This window comes from Anabas testudineus, chromosome 12 (assembly GCF_900324465.2).
Source record: "Anabas testudineus chromosome 12, fAnaTes1.2, whole genome shotgun sequence".
In the NCBI taxonomy this organism is placed as follows: Eukaryota; Metazoa; Chordata; class Actinopteri; order Anabantiformes; family Anabantidae; genus Anabas; species Anabas testudineus.
In genome coordinates this window covers 2,698,187-2,723,135 of record NC_046621.1, presented here as the reverse complement: position 1 = coordinate 2,723,135, position 24,949 = coordinate 2,698,187, and the positions used below count along the sequence as shown (strand labels likewise).

At 40.3% G+C, this 24,949-nt stretch overlaps 1 protein-coding gene across 1 annotated transcript in view; it reads right to left on the bottom strand.

The window, feature by feature from the left end:
- The window catches only part of adamts6 (ADAM metallopeptidase with thrombospondin type 1 motif, 6), a 53,711-nt gene that overhangs the window by 6,236 nt on the left and 22,526 nt on the right, over positions 1-24,949 (bottom strand). The window contains exons 12-23 of the mRNA XM_026353695.1: positions 22,828-22,935; positions 20,725-20,870; positions 18,859-18,922; positions 15,185-15,287; positions 13,950-14,083; positions 10,106-10,229; positions 9,323-9,403; positions 7,420-7,583; positions 5,863-6,001; positions 3,883-4,012; positions 1,307-1,511; positions 1,052-1,228 (exon numbers count right to left, since the gene is read on the bottom strand). Coding sequence (XP_026209480.1) covers positions 1,052-1,228; positions 1,307-1,511; positions 3,883-4,012; positions 5,863-6,001; positions 7,420-7,583; positions 9,323-9,403; positions 10,106-10,229; positions 13,950-14,083; positions 15,185-15,287; positions 18,859-18,922; positions 20,725-20,870; positions 22,828-22,935 — 1,575 coding nt within the window. The remainder of the gene's footprint in view (positions 1-1,051; positions 1,229-1,306; positions 1,512-3,882; positions 4,013-5,862; positions 6,002-7,419; positions 7,584-9,322; positions 9,404-10,105; positions 10,230-13,949; positions 14,084-15,184; positions 15,288-18,858; positions 18,923-20,724; positions 20,871-22,827; positions 22,936-24,949) is intronic.

The window sequence follows — 24,949 nt, the reverse complement described above, 5'->3', positions numbered from 1 at the left end:
CAGGAGCTCTGTAGCGGGCGACAATGTTCAACAACCCCTTCTGATGTTTCGCTTTTGAGCTGGTGAGTGACCAGAGCAGAGAGGGCGAAGCTTGTAATTACACCCAAAAAGAAAAAGAGTTGGGGAGGGACACACACTCTGAAGTGCATGAGAAAGTGCTGCGTCAGAGCAGACTCCAGCTGTTACGAGGTATTAACCTCGGTTCAGTGTAGTGAGGAGCCTGCTCTTTGATGGACCTCGCTGAGGTTATCAGTTGGGTCTGCTTTGTTTACGGCTGTTGGCTCGGACAGAATTGTAAAGGTGCGTTATTGACATTTGTAAATGCACAGGTGGTCGTTATGAGGGGAAGCCAGATGAAAGCTGCAGTCTAGGCTGCTTGACTGTTGACCTTTAACCTCCGACCTGATCAACACAGAGCCCAAACCATGACCTACTCCTCCTGAGTATGAGTGACCCGCACGAGCATCTTCTAAACATCAGAGCACACTGTTTAAAATTCCACTTTTCCACTAAATTATTAACAAATCCAACAAAATAACAAGCCATACTTCTTGATAGATACAGCTTTCTCTGACGCACGTTTTTTGGCGACCTCTCACTAACATGAGTCAGCTGTGTTTTAAAGAGTTCAACAGCTTTTGCTGTGCACACTAAGTCACGTCAGGGTGAGCCCAAGAACGCTACCGCTTGTTCCTCCTCTAAATCGTGTTCCTGGAAGTGATAGAGCGTCTTGGTCTGAGGCAGAGATAAACTTGAAACAGCCAGGAGGATATTACTGTCACTGATCACACACTCCAGGCCTATTGGAGAGCTTGGATTTGCACACACGTCACAGGCCTGCTTGGAGAACCGGCGCATGTCATGCATCTGTAAATTATATTAACCATTCACCAACACATGGAATCTATCTGTGCATCTTTTGTCTTTTAAACATTCAGGCTAGCCTTTTAAAGGATTAACCAGCAGACTGTTGTTTGGGAAGCTCACTAAAACTGAAATCATACTTTCTGTTCTCAGATCAGGCTGTGTTGTGAAGGAGGTGCTGTCCTACCTGTCCCCATTCACCAGGGATCCAGCGAGGAGGAGGACAGCGCCCTAGACTGCAGCGGATTCGGACCGGAGGTTTGTTGTGGCTCGGGCAGTGGGCGGACGGGAAGGTCTTGGTCAGGTCGCTGCTCTTACACAAGGCAATGCGGTGCTTAAAGCCAGGGCCACATTTAGGTGTGCACTAAAGGGACAAGAAGGTGTAAGAAGAGGATCTGAGCAGCACAGTGAACTAAAGAGAGCAAGTAGTTTCATAATATACCTCAGACCAGTCCAGAGTGACCCACTTTGGTGGGCAGGACTGATTGTTGCAGGACTCTTTTTCGATAGGCCGGTGAGTGAGACAGTGGGTGTCCTCCAGTGTCTCCTCCTCAGCCGGGCCGATCTTCCTGATGCAAAGGACTGTTCTTGTCCTTATCCCACCATCACACGTCTTCCCACACTCCGACCAGTCACCGATAAACCACCTTAAAGAGAGAAACTTGACTTAAAACAGAGGAACCAAAACTAAAATCACATTACGGTACTGTAAACGGGAAACGTAAGAAACTACGCCACTGCATCAAACTATGACACATTTTTTAGCAACTGAAATACATCTACAACACTGATTCTGAAAAAGTCAAGTATCAAATGAAATTTTTACAGTTGTATCACTGCTCGAATGATCTACTGTTACTGTAGGTATTGAGGGGATTGGCTGTTGGTACTGAAACACAGATATGATAATCACCCCACAAGAATCTTTCAAACATCCAAAACAATGACTTCATGGGCCCCAGAAACACGGAGGTTCACCTTGCTTCAACTGGTAAAGTGTTAATTTGATTAAGCAGGTTAGCAGCAGGATGCAGAACCCACACCTGGACACGAAGCATTCATCTGACCATTTCATCATTCTTACAATATGACTGAACTCATGACCTGGCAGACAGATAAGAACCATGTTGTTTAGTGTGCTTTGATGTGGGGTCATGTCTGCAAGGCCACTGAGCTCTCAGACCCAGTTTTGTTCAACCCTCTGCCTACAAACTTTAGATTTAATATAATAAAACTGGCCAGACAACAGCCCTCTAAACACATCTAGCCAGTGAGATATTACATCATCTGAAGGAATGTATACAGAATTAACGACGTGTTCAAACATCTGTGTTAGCTTTCATTACTCTTGCCCATAAAACCCTGGCTATTCTAAAACAATTGTGTTTACATGGTCTGCTTTAGTCAGCCTTTCCTGAGGCTGCAGAGGGGTTGTTTGCCTTCCTAACAAACACAAATGCCAAAGCTGTATGTGTGTAGGTGTGTGTACACGCACGTGCATTGCAACAAAAAAAATTAGATGCTTCAAGTCTACATCCACCTAATACCTAATACAGATGTGAAAATAAATAACCCAAGACTGTAGTCTGAAAGAAAGAAAACAAATTACCACTTATACAGTAGGTTTTCAGACCTGTCAGTTGTTTTGGCTGAAACCCAGCTGAAACACACAAACACTCTCTTTCATATACAAACAGTTGTCAGATAGTCTGAAACTAATTAACCCGATGCATTTAATCCCTCTTTTTCCAGACATGATTGAAGTGACTCTGGCCGTGCTTCCAGCTCCAGCATGGGGTTTACAGACATTTGGCCACCGAACACATGTTCATATTCCACCTGTATATGTGTATATTACCCCTCGAGGATAAGCAAAGAAGCCAGAACAATCAAACACAGGTGGTCATTTTCAGGGCTCTTGTTTTTGGCACGAGCCAAACACTGAAAATAGTTAACATATGAAGTTATAAATCATTGCTGTTTTTTTTTTATTATTTTCATCCAAACACATTTTACAACAAGGGCTCATTGGAGGTGAATTAATATCACCACTCAGCCTTATTTTTATGGAGGGTTTTTATTTTACTTACTAACTTCTTACATTTACCTGAACAGTGGATCAAATGTGCATGTATAACATGAAACATGACACATACACCGAGTCCTCACCAGCTCTATGGACACATTTAGCATCTTTTAGCTGATTACTTTGCTTTTACATGCTGCAACTCTGTTGTTTACTTTGTTGGAGCTGTTTGCTGCTCTCATCAGCATTGTTCCCAGATGTAGCAGTCAACAAGCTCTAAACAAAATCTACTGTACACTACCTGGTCAGGACCAACAGGACAGGCAGTTAGTAAATACCGTAGAGCATTTAGCAGCTAAAGATCCAGATATTTCGCTAAAGTTTTGGTACAGACCAAAAAACAGAGCTAACATGGCTCCAGATGTACAGTATACTAATATTGCATCTGTCTACTGAGTTTTATTACAAGACACATTAACTTAAAAGTTGATAACACGTCAGCGTGTCAGGGTTTAAGGTTATGGTAAATAGCTTCAAATAAGGGTTTAACTATTCTCCAGGTCCACAGTTGGGTTTTTGTGCCATTGTTTTTCTGTTTTTCATGTTTTCCTGCCTTCACCTTGTACCTTGTTCCTCACTTGTAAGTCACTTTGGATAAAAGAACTAAATGTCAATGTACCTGAGAGCAGCACACCAGAGCAGGAGTGGAAAGACCGCTCACACTGTGCTTTCTATTGTATGTAGACACAACATTACTTGCACATAAAGACAAGTGAGAGGTCCTCCTATGACAACAAATACCAGAATTCTGGATTATATCAAACTTGCTGGCAAAGTTTTTAATGTGTGTTGGAATTTGTCACGAGAAAGGTAGGACGGAGTAGCAGTGTGTAGCTTTCATCATTATTAGAAACTTGTGGTTGACTATTTTGATCAGTTTCTCATATTTTCTCAAATATATTTGACATAAAAAACAGCTTGTTGTTACATACTCTGGAGGACACGGCTCAGTGTTGCAGTCTCTCTGGTTTTCTGGAGGTTTACTGTCTGTATCACAGTAGCTGTTCTGCACCACTGAGTTGTCATCGAGCCTTTTACACACCACTTCCTGTTTCTGGGAACCTGCAGGGGGAAAAAGACTGATCAATAAGGCTGCATAGAGCTCAGATGATCTTGCAGATTGAAACTGCTTCAGAAACATGGAAGTCGGCAGTGGAGTCAAACGCTGTGTTTGAGTGGAGGTGGTGTCGGTTTCAGTCTGTAGTAAATCCAGACATGTAAATTCCTGATTCTTTGCAGGATATCTTGGCAAATCACTTTTACAGAGCAGGGAGTCTTCTAATGGAGAGAGTGAGGGCTACTGTGTCGGTGTCACACCTCCCACAGTGTGTGTGTGTGTGTGTCTGTGGATGCCATACTAACCCAGAAAGGGTCTTTTGGATCCTCTTGGGACATATCCCACAGCAGACTTGTCTGGCAGATGTAATGAGATATGGATGTGTGTGTGTATGTGTGTGTGTGTGTGTTTAGAAAATCTACCCATCTGTGCCTGAAGTGAAATACATCGGAGGACTAGTGCAAAGCATGGGGTAAAAAAAGTTTCAGTTGTAAGGTTGTCAAAAGGTGTTTTTCATAGATTTTATTGCTATAGTGATATATTAAACAACACTCCATGATTAGCTGAGCTAGCTGTTTCGAATGGGTGTATGATTAAATAACATCTTACTGATTTAAAGCTCTGTGCGGTCAGAGACACATAGCAGACACAAATTAGATCATTTGGATCAACAGTGCAAAGGCATGTTTATGACACTGAAAGGCCATGTGTGCTTCCCCATCTAAGGGATACCTTCAAATTTCTGCTCTCGACTTGGATCCTTCCTCAGAAAAACCCACATGCTTATTCAGTCATGCTTTTACAAAATATCACAAACCTGTCCAGGCCACGCTTGACAACTGGGAAGAAACACTATTTATTGTTATATGAAACCCATTGATTTTCGGCTAAAAGGTTTGGTTTAGTCATTTTTGAGGTCAACATTTCTATGCGGTTTCAGATTTTGAATGTTTGACTTTGTACAAGCGCTCTGGAAGACTGGCCCTGTCTGTGTGCAGCACTGGTAAACCAGAAGCTATGCAAAGCAGCTCATTCACAGAAATTACACCATATTCATTACTCTGGCTAAAATATGGAAAATATACATATTGAATTTATTAGAGGGGATGATTCTGCAGGCTATAAAGTAATGATTTTGGAAGTCTATCTCAAATTATGATACTGGGTTTCCACACACTGCTCCTCAGCCTTTGTGGAGTTATTGGTTGGGGAAGATTTACACAAAGGCACACACACAAGACATAAAGTATAAAATACTTGAGAAGGTTAGAAATATTCAAAAAAGAATTTAAACACCCACAGCGTGTTATCGTATTGAATACCAAAACGCTCTTTTACAAAAAGCAACTGGCCACTGGAGCTCAGCAGAAGGTCAACACTAAGAAGTCCGAATCAGTGTCCTCCCCTCACTGAAAAATCACCTTCAGCAATAAAAACATGTACAGCGACATAGAATCAGTGTCCCCAAAATCTAATGAGCTGATCATCAATGCCAACTGAACCCGGTCTAGTGCTAAATTCGGAGAAAGTACCTCATGGCGTTCCTGTGACATCACTTTCATAAGAATGGGACGGATACACAGGACAGACAAAGGGTCACAAAGGGTGACCGTGATCTTTGACCTTGATATGTCATATGTCTGTATGTCATATAACTGGCAGCTAAACCTTGCTGTTTTTAAAATAATCTGTAATATATTCATGTTTAAATTTAATAATGAGCTTTTCTGAAGTGGGCATTGGATTTTCATTCAACTATTTTAACATGAGAAATAAAAAAATATATACGTGGTGTATTAATAGAAGCAAAATACAACAAACAAGTAGTAAATCGTGGCTTCTAGTGCTGACTTACCTCCAGCGCAGGTAGCCGAGCATTCAGACCAGGGCAGGTGGTTCCAGGAGAAACCCACCTCGTTGTCACCACTTCCTGTGCGCTGGATGGGCACATTGAACTTGTAACGTATTCCCAGGTTCTGCTCCTGAAGCAGGACCTGCACAAACAGCAGCAAATAGCCATATTGTTGGTCAGGGAAAGAGGGCACTCCTCTATATTCTATAATCAGATACTTTTATTAATGTTGTGATGTAGTGAAATGATGTTTAAAGCTGCAGCAGTTGTTTATGGTGCTTTTTGCTACTAATACAGCAGCGAAACATGTAAACAAACACCAACATAATTGGTGAAATAAGTTAGCTATTGACTTACGGTACTGCAATGGGTGTTAAGAGCTTTGTGCCAATGAGAGACTGAACCCAAGCTGTAAAGTTCTGGGCCATAAAACCCAAATAAGGAGCTGAAAGGTGCTAAAACTCAACAGAACTGCGGGCATTTAGCATTAGTTGTCATCAGGTGATGGTTTTTCACTCCGCGTGCCTCCCTTCACATTACACACAGTCATCTGATATACTAGTTTTGTTAATATTAAAGTTTAGATCACAGCAGCTTTAAATGTAGTTTAAACAGTCCTGATCAGTGAGGCTCTGCTGGGTTTATATTAGTCTGCTGGATGCAGAAACTGAGGAAGTCAGGCACAGCTTTGGAAGCCACAAAGAAATGGCTAGTGGTTGAGTGGCCAGTTGCTTGCCTGTTCCAGTGGTGCTTTGTGGTCTGGTATTTTCAGTATTCATGTCAAGGCAGAAAACCACCAAGTATTACAGCAAAAAAAACAAAAAAACAAACTCATTTGCTTCAAATCAACACACAAAAATGTCTTTTAAAAAAATTAATTCTTTTGGAACTAGTTGGGCTGGGTCTGCTCCAATCTGCCTCAGTCAGTGTTGACACTTGGCAGAGAAAATCGTTAAGTGTGTGCTGTGCAGATTCTAGTTTTCAGTTAAGATCCAGTCGCTGCCAGTTGTTCTAATTTTAAACATGTTTAATATTTACACTGACACACAGTTATCAAAGACACTTCTGTGTCTCTATTTTGTGGGACACTGAGAAAACCAGAAAAACTGGGACTTTTTCTGAAATGCAGTAACATTTAAATCTGTGATTTAGATTTTTTTACCATCCACACAACATAATATTGTGTAAAGATTCAGGGACTCCACAGAAATATCAGTGTGTAACAGCCAAAGGCAGAAACCATCATTCAGTGAACTGTTAAAACACCATGTGAACTGTTCTCAACGAAAGGTGTTGAAGCTCACCCTAGTGATGTGTTCAGCAAAAGCAAAGGTGATGGAACACAGTGGTAAATGTGCCTCTGTCCTAATTCTTTTGGGAGGCTGTTGTTGATGTTTACAAAACACTTGACATATTCGCCTTGTACTTTTTTCTAATAAATAAAAATTCAGGTTTTTTATTGCATTTCAGAAAAAATCCCCAGCTTCTCTGTTAAAGGAGTTTATACCTTCACTGTCAGTGTTTTTTGTAATGCCAGGTGAACAACAAAACAAATCGTACCATGACAACCAGGTTTTCCTGGGTAGCTCCCAGCGCCTCTAAAGACTCAGGTTCATCGGTGGGTCTCCTGTAGTGGAAAGCTGTCCCTGCAATGTCAAACTTCCTCGGCCAGTCGATGGTCCACGCTCCGTTGATGTAATAATCATCTGATTCCGATTTCAAAGCTAAATAATCACAGAAACAAGAAATACTTTGAGAAAGCTGAAGTGATGACAGGTGGAAACGAACATTTAAATCAAATCTCGTTGCATATCTTCGTCATCATCACTCTTTAGCCTCCCTAATGTCACTGACAACTTTCTATCCCTGGGCCGACTGAGCAGAAACATGCCTGTGCACACTCTGTAAATGAAGACACTCATGTGCACCGACACGTACGTATGTCTAATTTAGGAAGAGAAAGAAAACACACTTCAGGTGAAACCCTGGACGAATCTCATGAATACCACTCTGTCTGGTTGTCAAAACAAAGGTTGGTCTCCAAGCACAACACATCTGAAAATATCCACTTTCTCTGGGTTGAAATGGGGCCAAATTGAGGAGAAACAATCCAACTGCTTGCTATTCTGTCTCTTTGGCTTGTGGTCTCCAGATTCCCCTCTGCAGCATTTACACAGATTAGAGGAACAATAGTTTACGCCTCTAATGTATTTCAATCCCCTTCTCAATAAATAGATTTCAGTATAGCTGGCACTCATTGTGTGCACTGTTGTTGACACTAGTATTTACAAATACTCTCTATTTTTGAATTGTCTCACTTAGATTTATCTTAAAGAAATTTATTAAAAAATACTTTGCTGACCTAAATAGCAAGAACACAGACAGAGCTACAAAAGAGAAATGCTGTCTTTGTCACTCAGGTCACAAATTAAATTCATAACAAACGTACAATTTGCTAGAAAAGGAAAATCTACTCCCCACAAGAGCCAAAATTGCACTCTTTAAACTTTGATATATAGACATCATATCCCCCATAATCCTGGTGGACCAGGCAGCTGTCACCACGGCCCTATAAATCTGACGCAGCTCTCTGGTTCAAAGTGTAACTTAAGCCATCCATCAACACCATCCGCTATAAATTCAACGCTCTATCACTCTCTGCCCTTCTTTTGTTAATGAAAAGACAGAACTGGCTTAACTGAATCCGGTTGTTTGATTGTTTTGGTTCTGACGCTGCCAGTTTTTGTTTAGTCAGGAACAGAGCGGATAAGTCTGGTGCCAAGATGACTTCGCAAAGACTGAAAGATTCTTTCTTTAAGACTTTGTTTTATGGCTTCACATTAAGCAGCAGAAGATTAAACAAGGGCATCTTCTAATTTTGTCTTGACAAAGACACAATGAAATCACTGGAAACGTGGTTGACACAGAGCTTAAGAGGTAATATAAAACAGCTTGATGTTGTCAGGGAGTATCGCTGCTTCATCACACTGTAGTGAATTACAGAGTCTATTGATAATGAAACGACAGGACTCACTCACAATAGACGCAGTAGTGATCTGAACCAAATGCTAACTTTAGCATGCTACAATGACAAAGGCAACATTCATGGTAATATTTACAATGCGCCCAAACTTAGATTAGAGTGCCAATTCATAATTAAGTTCAAGGCAAAGTAGAGTTGTAATTAGTTTGGCTGGTGCAGTATTTGGTCATAAATCAACCGGTAATCCATCCAATAGGTGATCAGACATTTCACCAACCCTTCTGATAAATGTTGAGATGTTTCATAACTAATATTTATGAATTGTTTAAAGTTATTAGTATTCATTGTTTGGGTATCATGATTATGCTGGTTTTCATGGCAATCCATCCTTTAGACATTTCAGCCTGGACTCTGACATTCATAGAACCACATGTTAGTCGAATTATTAATACGACTTCATCGTATTAAGGCATCACTTACCAATATAATTCTTGGACATGGTAATCTCCTTAATCTCGATGTGAACTGAGCCTTTTGGGATGTGAACCACCTCCATGTAACCTGGAAGACAAGGACAGGCGTAATTAAGGTGGTATTTCTCCCCCTCAGACCCTCCTCCACCCCCAATTTTCATTTCTTTGTGACATATTTTAAAACACAGAGACGACAGAAGGTTACATATCATATTAGGTCGGACTTCTTACTGTATAGAATAAATTCCAAATCACCGAAAAAGGCGAAGCAGAAGGACAAAACAACCCCCTCCTTTTTTTTTTAAACACAGACACATGCACACACTGTATTTTTAGATGGTTTACTAGACATACCATAGAAGGAGAAATATGTTTTCTCTCCCTCTCCTGGTCTCTATAGATGACCTCGAGCTACATCCAACACCAAGCCCCTATCTCCAATCTTGATTTCTTCATCCATAATGTTATTAACGGGAAAAATATTATTTTTTGATCAATATTCTGACAACATCGTTTTGAACAGCCAGAAACACATGCTCTGCCGGTTAGTGACAATGGTGAAACAGGCACATTTCCATGAGAGATTATCTTTCAGGCTTCAGGGATGTTTGGACTTTGGCCAATAGCTCTTTGCCAAAAAGGTCAGTGAGTTATTTCGCCCAGTGACTTTAAGTTTGCCATGTGCTCCTAAAACCCAAATTCCCCACCTCTGTGACTGGAGGATTCCTGAAAGCTGCTGTTCCAGCCTGTCAGTGGAGATCATACGTAAGGAGAGAGCAGTGTGCTTTACCTCCTCTGGGTAGAGACTCATTGAAAAGTCCCTCCGTGGCCTCGCAGGTGCTGCCATCGCCTCCACACACACGGCATCGATCTTCTTTAGCATCAGAGCTCAAGATGTTGTCACAGCCCACGTGCTGAGAAAGAGAGCAGCCACTGTTTTAATGGAGTCAGGATTTAGGTTCTAAGGAAGGTTGAATTTCTTCCAAATCTCCCGAGGTCAGATTTCAGAACTTATTTTTTGCTTTCCTGCAGTGAGTAAGACAAGAAAACCAATTCCATTCTAGTGTCTTTTTATAATCTACAAATAACTAAGCTGGTTAGCTTAGTTTAGGATAAATACAGTACAAGTACTGAAACAGAAATACTTCATTAAAGCAACAAGTAGAGATTTTACTGGTTCCACAGTTACTTTATTGAACATCAAACTCTTCCTATGCATCATTCTGACGACACAACAAGTAAGCACCTCACTTACTAGTTAGAAATTTGAAGGTGAAAGATTCATGGAGTGGAACTGTAACTGTAATCATGTACAATTATTAATAAATGAAAACAATCTAGACGTCCCTTGTGTGTGCTGGAATTTCTTCTGTATGAATCTTTCTTAAGTTTCCCCGACCCAGCGCAGCACTTTGGCTGATGACTGAACATACAGCTGTACACAGGATTATTGTCTGTCGATTAACAGATCAATCAGAGCTCTGGAAAACACTAGTGAGTGGACCATGTGTTGAGATTTGTTTGTCCAACTGCTTGAGCTTTGCTTGATAATTTTCCATTCTGTGAGCTTCTATAGTTTGACTCCTCTACTTCAGGAAAACATTAGAAACGTTTAAAGCAACTTTGGAAGTTTTCTATATCCATCCTACAGTTAACAAATCCCAGAAAGACAAGTCCAGGTTTTGTTGAACGTTACTTTGATCAGAATAAAGCTGAATTATATTATTTATTCATAATTTGAAATCTATCCAAAATCTTTCAATCAGTGAACAGTAAATTGTGCTTTCAACTTGTCTAGAAGTAATTTTCACATCCAAAAATAAAACAAAAACACCCTTTTCTCTTTGTGGGAAATTTCAGAAACAACAACAGCTAATTAATCAGTTATTGGATCAACAGAAAATTACTTGATAATTTCAGCCATTTCAAAACAAAAATGTCCAAAACGTATCTGGTTGCATCTTCTCCACCATGCTGATTTTCAGTTTTAGTCTGTTTTACATAATTAAAAACTGAATTTGTTGCTGTCGCTTTAAGAAAACACACAACTGTAAAGTGTGTAAGCCATATGTGATTTTATGACTTTTTAGGGACAAAAAACATAATTTTAAGATGATCTGCAGATTATTATAATAAGTGTCAGCTGCAGATGTCATAAACAGAGTATGTAGTGTACAGTATAATATAGTTTTCCACACAGCTCAAGTCTCTAATCTGTTTGATAACAACTTCTCGGACAACTAGGAGGATTACCATCGTCACCGACACTTCCTCTCCTTCGGATCCCCCATGTTCTGTCTGCTCCCTGTCATTGCCTCTCCTCTCTTTCTGTTACTTGGAATCTTTCTCTCTGTCTCTGTCTCTTCAGCACATGTGCACAGCAAAGCGGCTTTGAGTGTTTCTGAAAGCTTTCCAAGCAGACAGTGCTCCAGAGATTTATCAGTGTGGCAGTGAACCCACAGAGCCAGCCTCTGAAATAAAACAACATGCTGGATTCAGACTGGAAATAAACCTGTAATACTATTTTAGTAAGGAATATTCCACCTATTGGAGTTCTCTTCACATTAAAACACACATCATGTTGTGTTTTTATATAAGAATCGGAGTAATGTTGTGGGCACTGACGCTGCATTTTCCTGCCAAGCTTGAATCAAACTGTACGGTCAGGTGGAAGTCAAAGCAAATACTTAAAGCGAGCAACGAAAAAGTTATTTCAGCTGCATCTCAGAAAATACACAAAAACCCTCATCTCCACAGACACACACACCCACAAACGGTACAAAATGATTTATACTCATGAAAACAAAGACAGCGCTAACTGCCAACTCCTTTCATTAAATGTTATTTTGTCTTGTTATTAAATCAGCCTGTTCAAATATATATAAAATCATTATTCAATCAAAACAATGATTTTTGTGTTTTGTTTTTCACAAAACAATTGTGGTCACGGCTGCAGAACCCTGATAAGACTCAAATAGAGCAATGCCAGTCATTTGATTACAATCAGCGACTCTGAGACCTGATTGTTCTTTACTGGAGAATAGTGTGGTTTTGTGCTTTGGCAGGCTTGTTTATGCAATCAGTACCTAGCAAACTGTGCTGTCAAAGATGAAAACACAAGGCTCGGAGACTTGCTAGCTCAGCTAATGTAGAGCTAAAATGTCACTCCATTTGCAATTTGACAAAAATATCAGATCATTACAGCCACAAACTATCACAAGTGAGTCATAAAGGGGACAATGTCATACTGTGGTGCTGTGATATATTATTTCAGGGCATCAGATACATGATTTCTTTTATTGTATGTGACATAAACTGAACTCCATATGAGCCAGTGCCAGTTACAGCATCATTTAGCACGCAATTTCATAATTATAAAAATGTCTGGTCATATCTTGATATGCATTAGCATGTGATTTTTTTTTTTATTCTATTTAGGGGCAACAAGCCTTCAACCAATACATTTTGTCTAATCAAAAAAAGTAAAACAATCTGAAGATTATAGCAAAGCATGAAGGTTCACGTTTGACTTTGAAAACACCTCAACCAAACGTGTCACCACCATCACATCCCCCACCCAACCTGCCTGCCAGCATGTTTGAGACATCCCACCTCTTGTGGTTTAGTGTCCAACATATTAACACTCCCTGACATCCTCAAATTCAGTACAATATCTTAGAAATATGTATATTTCTTGCTGTGGGCCATCCGTGTTGCGAGGTGTTCAGGGACAGTGCAGGGTTCAGTTGTGTTTCAAAAGGCTCCCAAAAAACAGGGTATGAAGTGAACCAAATCTAAAAATCTAGGTCGGATTGTTACTCTTAACTCAAGGTCCACATATCTGTTTTTTCTATAAATTTCAACCACATCTTACTTTCTTCCTCTGCAGAAGAGTACAGTTCGCTCTATTGTCACCATTTAGAGTATTTCTAGTTATTCAATTTTGGTCATTTCATTCCAGGTGCTAACTCATAACTTTGTTTCCAGTAATGTTGGATGTCTGGTGGTCGAAACTCTAGTTTGTGACAGTAAAACTAAAAGTTTTATTTTTGTATCTCCAGACATTGGTTCTATTGCTAAAATTATTCACAACTGAAACACAAGTCAGAAAATCACAGAGGTTGTAAAAAAACATTCAGTGTGGTCAATACTATTCTGAGACCTCAGCAGTTGCTTGAAGTGAAAACAGTTGTATAATTATTTCTATTGTCTGTTAACCTGCCAGTTATTTTATAAATGTAATCATTTGGTCTGTACTATATCAGAAAATAGTGAAATCATCCAGTTATATTTTCTTTAAACCCAAGATGAAGTCTTTAATTATGTTATTTAGTTTGACAAACAGTCTAAACCCTAAAATATTTAGTCTACTCACACATATGACAAAGAAAACCAGCATGTTCTTACAACTGAGAAGCTTAAATTAGAAATTATTTGGTATTTTTACTTTCACAATTATCAAAAATAGTTGTTGATTGTTAATTTCTAAATATTTTATCTTTACTACAGATATGGGAAGATCGGCAAGAAATAAACACAAGTCATATTAAACCATAGTTAGGAGAATAAATCTTAGGTCATGTGGATTTAGGCTTTTAAATGAGACCATATTTGACAAAACAACAGTCCCTTACCTTACACTCTCCATTGATGCAAATGTCCAGAGAGTCAGCCTGGCACCGGGTGCCATCTATGACTGCAGGAGAGCGCTCTGTGTAGAAGTTATAACCCTCTGCCAAGCAGTTCAGTGCACAAGGCTTAACACCACCTAGGTAACACAGAAAACACACAGACAGAGCTCACGGTTATCTATAGACAGACAACATGACCCCTAATACTTGTTGACAATAACAATTATGGATGAAAGTCAGCGGTACTAGATCTAAAACCTGACGTCACGATAACACCGACATCAACAGAGACAACACTGACTGCCAACAACAATTCCACTGACTTCTACAAGCAGGTTATCTGCTGCTTTTCCATGGCAGCTCCCAGCCCACAGAGTGCTGTGAGTGAGGAGGTGATGGATTCGTCAAAACAGACCCCCACGATAAAGGAGATCTAACTTAAGCTCTTCCATCTGTGAAAGAAAATAAAAGCCGTGTTTACATGCTTCAAACTCTTATCACTTTTAGTTTGGGCTATTTGTGTTTTCAGTTAAGTGGATATTTTCCATGATCTGCAGACATCAAGAGGAGAACTTAAGGGGGGGAGATGGCACAAGGCCCGTACTGCTAAGCTCCTGCCAATAACTGTGATAGTACTACAGCGCTTCCACCCATTCTGGCTCAGGCAGATAAGTGTTGATCCATAATAAACCTAAGAATCCTTTCGCTCTAGTCCTTCTGCTAGGTGATTCTTGACATGCTCTGTGTTAGTATATCTGTCCAAAATGTAAAATCTTCCAGACTGGACAAGCAGCAGATCCAGAAGACCAGTGAGGGCCTTAAAACACAGGACAGTGTGCAGGAATCCCAAGAATTCTCTATGCATGAAAGAGACTGAGACGTTGTTGGTGTTAACTGGGTACACGAGACAGGCTGGTCTGTAGACGGTCACTAATGACGTAAAAAGGATGACAGGAAGCTATTACAGGACAATTTGTGTGTATTAAGCAGTTAAGGTTATCTCTAAACTATCATTTTTGGCACTCATGCCACAGGCACATAGTCGTGCCTTTGAGTTGAAGGTGCTACAGATTTTTTCTAGCAGTCGGTATACTTAAAATGACTGTAGGTCTTTTCCACTCCAGACATTCCTTATGTTTTAATGGTGAAATCAAAATTAGTAGCTCACTATTTTCAAACTAAACACAAACCTATCATCAGAATTACAAATAGCTGGTGCAGCTCCGTCCTGAACTCACCACCAGTGTAAGGCTTCCAGTTGTAGTACTTCCCACGGAAAGGCATGTTATCAAAGTCAGCACACTGCTTCTCTCGGAAATCTCGAGATCCCACAGAGCAGGCCTGCAAATAAATAAACCAATAAACATAAAAGATTGAACATTTTAGAGTTTAAGATGCTTTAAGACTAATGTTGATTTGCCTCTCACACCTTCTCCTTTTTGTTGAAACCTTTAAGAGTCAAAAGGGATTTATATTGAAACCAAAAGGAAAAAACACACACACACCCAACAGTCTGTAGCATGCATTAAAAATGGTCAGAAAATATTTACCGTATGTGATTTATAGTTAAGGAGCTAAAACTTGGTAGACACTGGTATGGGCCTTTAAGATCATATGATGGAGGGTAGCATGTTGTCTGAATAAGTGAATTATCTGATAAGGCAGTTTTTTTCATCTGGAAAACTTTTATTTGCATAGACAAGATCATTATTAACAACTGGACAAACTCTGTATAAGATGTCACGTTTTATTTTCAGACACTAAAACAGACGTGTTTCTTGGAATTCCTAATTGAGAACAGTGTGTTTTGCATTAGGAGGGATAGCTTTGTTTTCACATGTGGATTTATGAGGGATAATGAAGCACTTCTTTGGCCGGGTAATTAGAAACAGCCAGAAGAGTTAGAAAGCCCAGCACAGCCCAGGCTGGTTCAAACCTGGTACTGGCTCGGATTCTGGACAGAGTTATCTGGGATGGCACTCCACTATGTGGACGTTGTTCCAATAAGATGGGCTAAAAAAGTGGAAAGAAACACTTTATTGGTGTGAAAAGGTCCTTAGAAACCCCAGAACCCTCTCCCCCAGGACAAATAAAAGCTCTTAGGTCAAAGCAGTATTTCACATGCTGAAAGTGTTCCACGTTGGAGCAGGCCATGAAGAGGCTTTCATTACCACTCAAGTGTTTTTCTGCCAATATGGCAGCTTTAAACTCGCACATCAAACATGCAGATTCAGAGAGAAGAGAGAAAAATGAAATGACAACACAGGGCCAAATGAGATTTGGGCTAACACGTGTTTGAAGGAAGAATAAAAAAACGTGTATTGCATTATACGACAAGTAAGGAACAGTTTGTGATTAATAGTTGTGTAGTGAATAAAATGTCAGAAAACATCACAAACATCCTTCCAGATCCCAGGCAGGAGAAGTCGTAAAGCCCAAAGAGAAAAGTAGAATTCCTCATAGCTAAACAACTGGAATCAGAGCATATTTGGCATTTCTTCCTAATAAATGTTAATTTATCTATCAGTGAATTGAATTACCAGCACTACACCTTATATTTATGTGCCAACGTCAGCCTGCTGTCGCACATCCTCATACAGACGCTATTCTCTAGAGTTGAAAGGAATTCTACTGATTCTACTTGTCAACGAGTCGATTCGTTGTAATGAGGAGTACTAAACAACCTGTGAAAACAGTTTGGTAATGTCTTTTGCGGCTCTAAAGGAAAATTCTCATGGCTGAGTAATCTCAGTTTGGGTTTGAAAACATATTTTTAATAGGGTGTCTGGATTACACGTTGGGAGTGAAGAGTGTGAAAGATGTGGGTAATGAAAGTTGCATCATGCAGCATTTTCTTTGGCGCTTGAACTAAACTAGGGACTAGAGATGCTGCATCACTTCTGACATCTCTTTTGTAAGCCATGCTAGTGGCTTGGCTCGATTTTCAGTCTACTACTTACACAAACAGACTCTCGTACAGAGATGTACAGTCAGATGCTGCTTGTGATTCCGTGATTTCACCTCTATAAGATTGACCTATGTTGCTTTGAGTGTAATGAATCAACAACTTTTGGATGGATTTCCATAGAAGTACACGTTTACCTCAGGATGTCTATGATAACTTTAGTGATCTTATGAGTTTTCATCAAGCAAAATGATCGGGTTTTAGAATTTTACGATTTATAGTTTTCATTTTTTTACGGCTTGCGCAGACACCCCACAGAACTAAAACACAGGCCTGTTCTTTTTCCATCTGTTCCAAGCAACGAATATTTAGATGACACATCAACAGAAGAAAAACAAAGGTAGGAGAACAAACTGCTGTTTTGGGCACTTGCAATCCCTATGCAGCACCTGTTGCAGTATTTCAGTCACTAAAAAAGAGCTCAGTCTCAGCCAGAGTTCCACTTTGGCGACGTCTACATGCATGAATTCCTTCTCTTACGCTGTCGCCAGGATGAAAGCTTGCAATAGTACAGACAGTATGTGTAATTTTAATGTCAGTGGGTTATTAATGCTGCTATCCGGGAAGTAAAGGACAGAAAATTATATATTGTCAAAGCCAAAGTGCATCTTTATTAGATAATGTTAGCTAGCTACACAACCAAACAGTGATCAGTGATATTTATTTTCATGGTCACTAAAGTTCTGCCAAGTTGTGACAAATCATTGTCCAAATACTTCTGGACCCAAGTGTAAATCAGCAGACATGTATGTGCATTTGTCACTGTATCTACATGTGGTGCTCACACACATTGCACTGTACCAGGTGTGGTCAGTGTGATGAAACAGCAGTTGGAGATGTTGTTTGTTTTCCAAAGAAAACACTCAGAGCTTCCTCTGAGCCTGTTATTTTTAAGACTTGTGGTTAAATGTCCACCAGGGCCCTAACTATTTCAATTTTCACCTAGTGGAAAAAAACACCTAGAAATAGTTGAACAGAGATCTCAACTTGCAGCCATGTTAAATATTTGTTTTAACCATTGCTCCAGACCTAAAAAAAAAAAAAAAAGAATCTGTGAATTACTTTTTATGAAATGAACTGAAACTGTCATCAGCGTTGACTCGAGAGAAATGTCACAAACAATACATGAACTTGAAAGTGACAAAGAGATGAATAAATCCAAAGTCACCAGGGGGATATTGAATCACAGCCTGTGCATTTTTATCATCATCTGTCCGTGTTCCAGGAATAAAACATGTCAGAAAGCTTAGAGATTGTGTGATGCTGCTAGCTGATCTCTGGGCTCCTTGTAAAGTCTTTCCTAAGACAACATGTTCCATGTTCTGCAGGAGAAAGGTGGAGCAGCAAAGAGGTGGTTTAGCATTCATACATATTGTGAAGCTATTTATAATCTTTTTCAGCTTCCTATTCAGATACCACATATAATGTTACACAAAATGAAAGGCGCTTAACTACTTATCTTTGACTGGACCGTATTAAAATACAGGTTTAATTACTTTTGGGGAACTCAGAGCCTTGAGTTGTGTCTGCAAGCATTCATTGTGTTACTACCCCAACAAGAGTCTCTACTGTTTTTTATGAATAAATACTTTGTTTTTTACTGTAGGCTTTTTTCAAGTGCACATGTGCATGACAAAAGACTGCAGACAGGGAAATTAGTGGAGTGGCTAGATGAAAGGGGATAATTACACGGAGCAATCTCTCGTCATACTGAAAAACTGCAGCTAACACAGAGTTGTAAAGTGTTAAGTCTAAATAAGTCTTGAATTTGCTAAATTGAGACAGATTATAATGTGAAAAGGGAGCATAGGAAACACTGTCTTCCATTAGTAAACACTAGGATTTTGTAGAGTAACAGTGGATATGCCCCCCTACCCCAGTGGAAATGGTTGCACTTGCAGACTATACTCTAAACACTAAATGACTCAGTGAAACAAGGAAACTCACATCAATGTTACAGGATCTGTAGCGTTTCCTCTCTCCAAGACAGTACTTGCCTCCTCCAGACGGGCTGAGAGAAACGAGAGAGTTGAAAAGTGAGAGGACATTTAAAACACACCACATCAAACACTATAAATACAATTAAAATCACAAATCATTCAAAGAAATAATCCTTTATAATAAGCTTTCGGTGACACCGTGAGTCGTGAAACCGACCAAAAAGTCTCTGCCAGAAGACAAAGTGTGTTTGTGTGTCTGCGTTTGCTGCTTTGCTGAGTATGTGTGCCAGTGATTCATTCATGAAATCCAAGCTGCTCTGAGAGCTCTTAAGTGTGACGTGACATTTAGATTTGGGAGGGAGCGTAAAGTCTGTAACCTCACTCTGTTTCCTCGTCTGCCCTTCACTGTACATCTACTACATCTCTAAACGGTTTGTTTTTCTTCTCTTATCATCTCTCTCTTTCTTCTAATCTATATTAGCTTCTCTTTCCTGCAGACGGGCTCTGTAATGAATGTGAGAGGGGCTAGTCTGGCTGTGTTTTCTCTGCCTCCCACCACTTTGCACTGATGCTGGAGCAGCAGCGATCACCTTACACAGGTGTTTCACATTATGCCGGTGCCTTCTCTTCCCTGATTTCCCTCTGTACTCCTTTTTTCCCTTTCACCCTCTCATCATGTGTTTGATGTGACATCTAGCTTCCTAAACAAAGGAATGCAACAGTGGAAGAAGGACCTAGAGATCGTAGACATCGACTGGCCAAACAAAGATGTACTTGATAATGATCTGTCTCGTCAGGAGATGCAGGATACCTTAAAACAAAGGGACACAGGTCCGTAATCTAAAGATTAGAGACTAACCAATCATTTTTAGATCTTTGCAACGAGAAGCTAAAACTTAGCTAATTTGGTACAACAACCGACTTTGTGTTTACGTTATTAGTCCATTAAAGCTTAAAGAAAAAGATATTTCCTGCTGTATTTCACTAGATTAACAGGTGCAACAGCAGCCCTCCACATTAGGATACTGTATGTTTTATACCATGTCTTTACATCCGCATGGACCCACGGATGAACTGATTAGAATATGAGTCCAGACAGGCATGTATGCACACTGCAACTGGACCGGTTTGCAGAGTCACACAACAGTCAGGTGGGATTTTAGTTGTACTGTTGGGATAGAGCAACTTCAGTGTTTATCTGTGATATGTTTAAATGTAATTTAACTCAGGTCAAGTCAGGAAGGAGAAAGTTTATTTCAGACATAAGTTCATCTTCACTGGGACCCTGGGGAGTGAACCGCAAAGTCCAACCAATACTTTATCAATCCTTCCTTCCTGTTTTATCAAATACATTTCTAAATGTACCTGCTTTTCTCTTGATAGCAGTCTACATTAGTAACCCCTGACTGGGCAGTTTCAAAAAGAAATACAGGACATTTTAGAAGTAATGACACCCTCTTTAGAGCTTTACGCTTTATTGTGCCTGCCCCAAGGACGATTATTATCTATTATTACACCATAGATCAGAATAGGTAATTTGTCAGGTCATGGTTTAGGTTAAATGCATCATCAACGTCTAAAAAAAGTTAAATTAAAAGTTGAATATTCTACTTAGAATAAGTTGACATACTGAACTTTAAAGGACAAGTCATTAAGTTTGGTTTTTCCCAAGGACGGAGATCGTAACCCTGTCAATTTTTAACTATTAATTAGCTTCAGAGACAATCTAATATTATCTCTACTCCCAGTCAGAAATAACACACGTCCGCACAGCATACAGCGCACGTACACAAACACAAACACAAACACACACCTGTAGGCAGGACCCTGGATGTGTGTGTTCAGCTTGCTGTGGCTTACTTTGCCTACTTACGCTGGGCTGTCACAGTGCCTCATGGAGGAGGACACACCTCCCCCACAGGTCCTGCTGCACTCCCCCCACATCGACCAGGGCCCCCAGCCTCCGTCCACACTCTGAGGCCAGGTCCCGAACGCGACACATTCCCCCTGGTAGCACCACTGGCCGGGGATGAGCAGAAACCCAGAGAGAGAGAGAAATGGTTATTATGCAATAGAGTTGAAGAACTCCATTAAGAATACTGAGACATAATTAGGATTGTTTTGGAGCTTTTGCACCAACATGCAGCTTAGTACAACACTTATTTACATGTAGACCATACAAAACCTGACTGATCGTTTTCTGTCACACTCCCTCCCTCTGTCTCTTTTTAAAAATATACACAAACAGTAACTTGTGATTACACTATTACTCACCCTGTAATTTCATTTCTGCATTAGTCCTGTTATTTCCTCTCTCTTACCTGTCATTTTCCATTTTGTTATTGCCGTCATGGTTTCCTCCTTGTTGAGGTTTATTGTTGTACAGTTTACAGTATGTGACTCTTTTCAATGTGTGTCATTTTTATCATTTTGGCAAATGTTTGCTTGTTTGCATTCGTTCCATGAGAAATCAATGTAAACTTCATGCATGTGTATTATGTTGAGACTCAGCAACACAAGTAACCTACAATTTGTACAGTCCCTGAACGCCTCAGACACATATTAAGTCGCTTATGTTGGGGCTAATGTTAGTTAAAATTAGCAAACTTTAGATTAATATTTCTGTGTTACAGGCTGAAGATGAAGGATTATTTTATATATTTTATATTTCAGGGTATTTCTCAAAGTATTAACTCATATTTAAATTTGTCCTTTTTTTTGCAATGGTTTCTTTAATACTTTATCAAAGGTTAATTTATGTGCTTTATTGATTTTGAATGTTTTTGTTGAATGATTCGAAGGTGAGGTTCTTGAATGCATGGATGGAAAGTACTGTGCAGTGCTTCACGAGTGCTGTAAGCCTCATGCTAAGCTGATCACAGAGATTCTCTCCAAATGTGTCAGTAGGTTAAGAACCCAGAGACTGAGACAGTCAAGGTGCTTCGGGCTTCGGCCACTGCCCTCTTTCTCTGACTTACTCTGAGAGGCTGCCTAAACAGGATTAGCAGTGGGACAGAGGAGAAGAGTCACCAAGTGATGGGGAGAAGAATGGAGCAATCTGGATATGGAAGAGTGGAAGATAGCGTCTGCTTTTTGCAACAACCTTGAATTATGTGTCAGTTAGTCAACAGACAACTGAACACAGAAAATACCTATAACTCCTAAACTTCCTGCCCCCTTTTCCCAGTCTCTCGCTCCCTCTCCCTGCTCCTGCTATGCGTCGGGTGAGAAATGGCTGACGTTCATATTGCTTTGAAGCTCTCCCCGGCAGCGTCAGACAGGGTGTGCCACTAGCTCTCCTAAAGCTGCTCCAAAAACTGTTTCAAGCCCCCCGGGCTCAACCTGGGGCCCCCTGTGTTGTCCAGGGCCCTGTCCATGGGCCCCGGCCCTCAAAGGCTCCAGTGAGCTAATGGTAATCATGGGTGACAGCTCGTGACACTCTCCTATTCTTCCCTTTTAGACCTCGGACCATCCGGTGACAATGGCTACCGTAATCCATGTTAAAACTGTCTCCCCTAACCTGGCTGGCATCAACAGTGGACTGATGACATAAAGCCTGGCTTGCTTTCATGTGTGTGTATGTGTGGTAACAGCCATTGAATGAGTGCACACTCACTCAGCATAGTATCCCTTCACAGAGTGGGACAGATGCAAGCTGAGGTAATGGGTAATGAGGTACAAGCAGCTGATGCTTACTGCTGCACACACAGGACAGTACTGAAAAAGGCCATATGTGCCACCCATGACGTATTAAGATAATTATACCTACAAGATGACATATACCTACACAGAAAACATGGTGTAAGGCCAAGCTTCCAAGTTAAAAGAGTTAATACTGAAAAAAGAGCTTCCTCAACCCAGCAAAGGATGGAAATATGTTGGATTATTATTATCTATCTATCTATCTCTCTATATATATATATAGATGAATACACAATATATGTAAGTAGTAACTAAGAACCATTCGATGACTTACCCCTTTCTCGATGCTGCCAGTCTGGCACAGAGTCCCCTCTGCAGCCGGGATACTGTTAGTTACACAGCGGTTGCTTTTGCTAAGGCACCAGAGCTCTCTACACACTTCCTAGGAAAGAAGGCAAAAGCAAGTTGGTCAGAATAAATCAATTCAGCAAACTGGGAGTGAATTGCTGAATAAGGGTGAGGATGATTTATCAGTAGCCCTTAGTGGTTTTCCTCTTAGTGTTTTTCTTCTCTGACAGCTGTGAGAAAAGCAACATGGAAATTCATCCATAAATCTACATGATTCCAGATCAAATCAGAGGATGAGAGGAGTTGATGAGACCACATCAAGAAAACTGAGCAGCATCTATCTTTAAGAGTCCATATGCTTTGGATAATAGTGCATCTTGAGCAATACACCAAAGGTCACGGGATGCTCTTAATGTTCTCTTATGAGAAATGAAGAGTCAGCTGGATCAACACCATGACTAACGTTTGCTCACGTTCACCTCAGGACCACACGGGACCGTGACATCAGTTCAAGAATTCCCATTTCTGCTTCTTAAGGGAAATCAACAGTGAGCAATAGGCCTCCCAAGTCTAGATAACGATGACTTGTCAGCCTAACAAATATCTTTAGTATTGCAGAGTGGTCTGAATAAACATCATATCTCTGTCTTCTCCTACTCACTTCTCGGTCTAGGACATCAGGAAAATCCATTTAGATTACTAGCGGAAGGGAGTGTGTATGTGAGAGAAGTAGTGGGAAGACAGTACTAAGTTGCCCCCAAATAAATAAAACCATAAAGTGAACACATGTTACAAGGACGACTCTGCACAACCTTGCATTAGATTTCCCATTAAACTGAACTGGGTCATCTCGCATCTCGACTTCAAAGGTTTTACAGGACAACTGTGTACAGCAGAAGAGCAGACCCATGAAAAAGAGTTATTATCTCGCGCATAGATTCTGACCCCCGGGGTCAGTAAATATGCTACAGCCCAGCAGCTCCCTGAACCTATCCAGATTAAATAAAGCAGCAAACCGCCACTCTCCGGTCGCAGAGACACCCCTCTGCCAGCTGGTTTCAATAAGCCGGCCCACTGCCTCGCACACTGTCTCAGCCCTGCTCAAAGGTCAGTGGCTCAGGCCTTCTCCAACATGGAGATGGGCTTGAGGGATTTAAAAGAGCTGGCAATAAAAAAGGTGAGGGCACCAAAGAAGAATGCTAATCTAGTATATATATATATATAAATGGTGCTGTATACCAAAGGTTGGTCCATAGCTTCGGTCCAGCATCACTAAGGTTTAGAAAACGCTGCGTATCTGGATTGGCAGCTGTGAATTCAGAATACAGCCAAGGTTGAGGGTAATATTCCTTTACAGGAAAACAAAGTACAGAACTAAATTAATTATGTTTTCCTAAATATGCTATTGGGCTCTAAATACCTCTAACACACAGATGACCTACACTCTCTACTATCCTTTAACGCCTCACACGTGGAGGACCAGCACTGTTCCTGACAGGCCGCCTGAGTATAACAGTGGTACTTTCTTAACCCTTGTGTGGTCTTAGGATTCTGTGTACTCCCCCTGTCCTAATAGTCAACAATGACCCACCTGCACTAAAGCTCTAAAACAACGCAGCCAAATTTAATATCAATCCTCACATCTAGTTTGCACGAACAAACAACTTCATCATTCATCACAAACGCTGTGAGTATTTATTTAATATTTCATCGGTGGGTACCACTTGTTTTTTACTAAAGTACATGTATAGTTTTTCTACTGCTAAAGGTATCTGTACAGGTGAAGGAAGAGGAGAGAAGAGGAAGATAGAAGTTAGCAAGACCGTATTCATAAAAGGTGAAAAAGCAGAAAGGAGTTCTGAATGCATATTATTGATGAACTATACTGACTGTAAGTACGACTCTTCTACAACATCTACCAACATGTCTGACCTAGAACATATTTACATATACAAAAATCTATGATCCAGGTTTTGGAAACCATGTGGATCAGTTATTTCCTCTTTTACTCTTTCCTTATATCTTTGTTTTCCTGTCACTGTTCTGTTCTGTATTCTTTTCGCAGTACAGTCCTGCTAGAAAATAAAAATAAAACAAATAGTCATGTA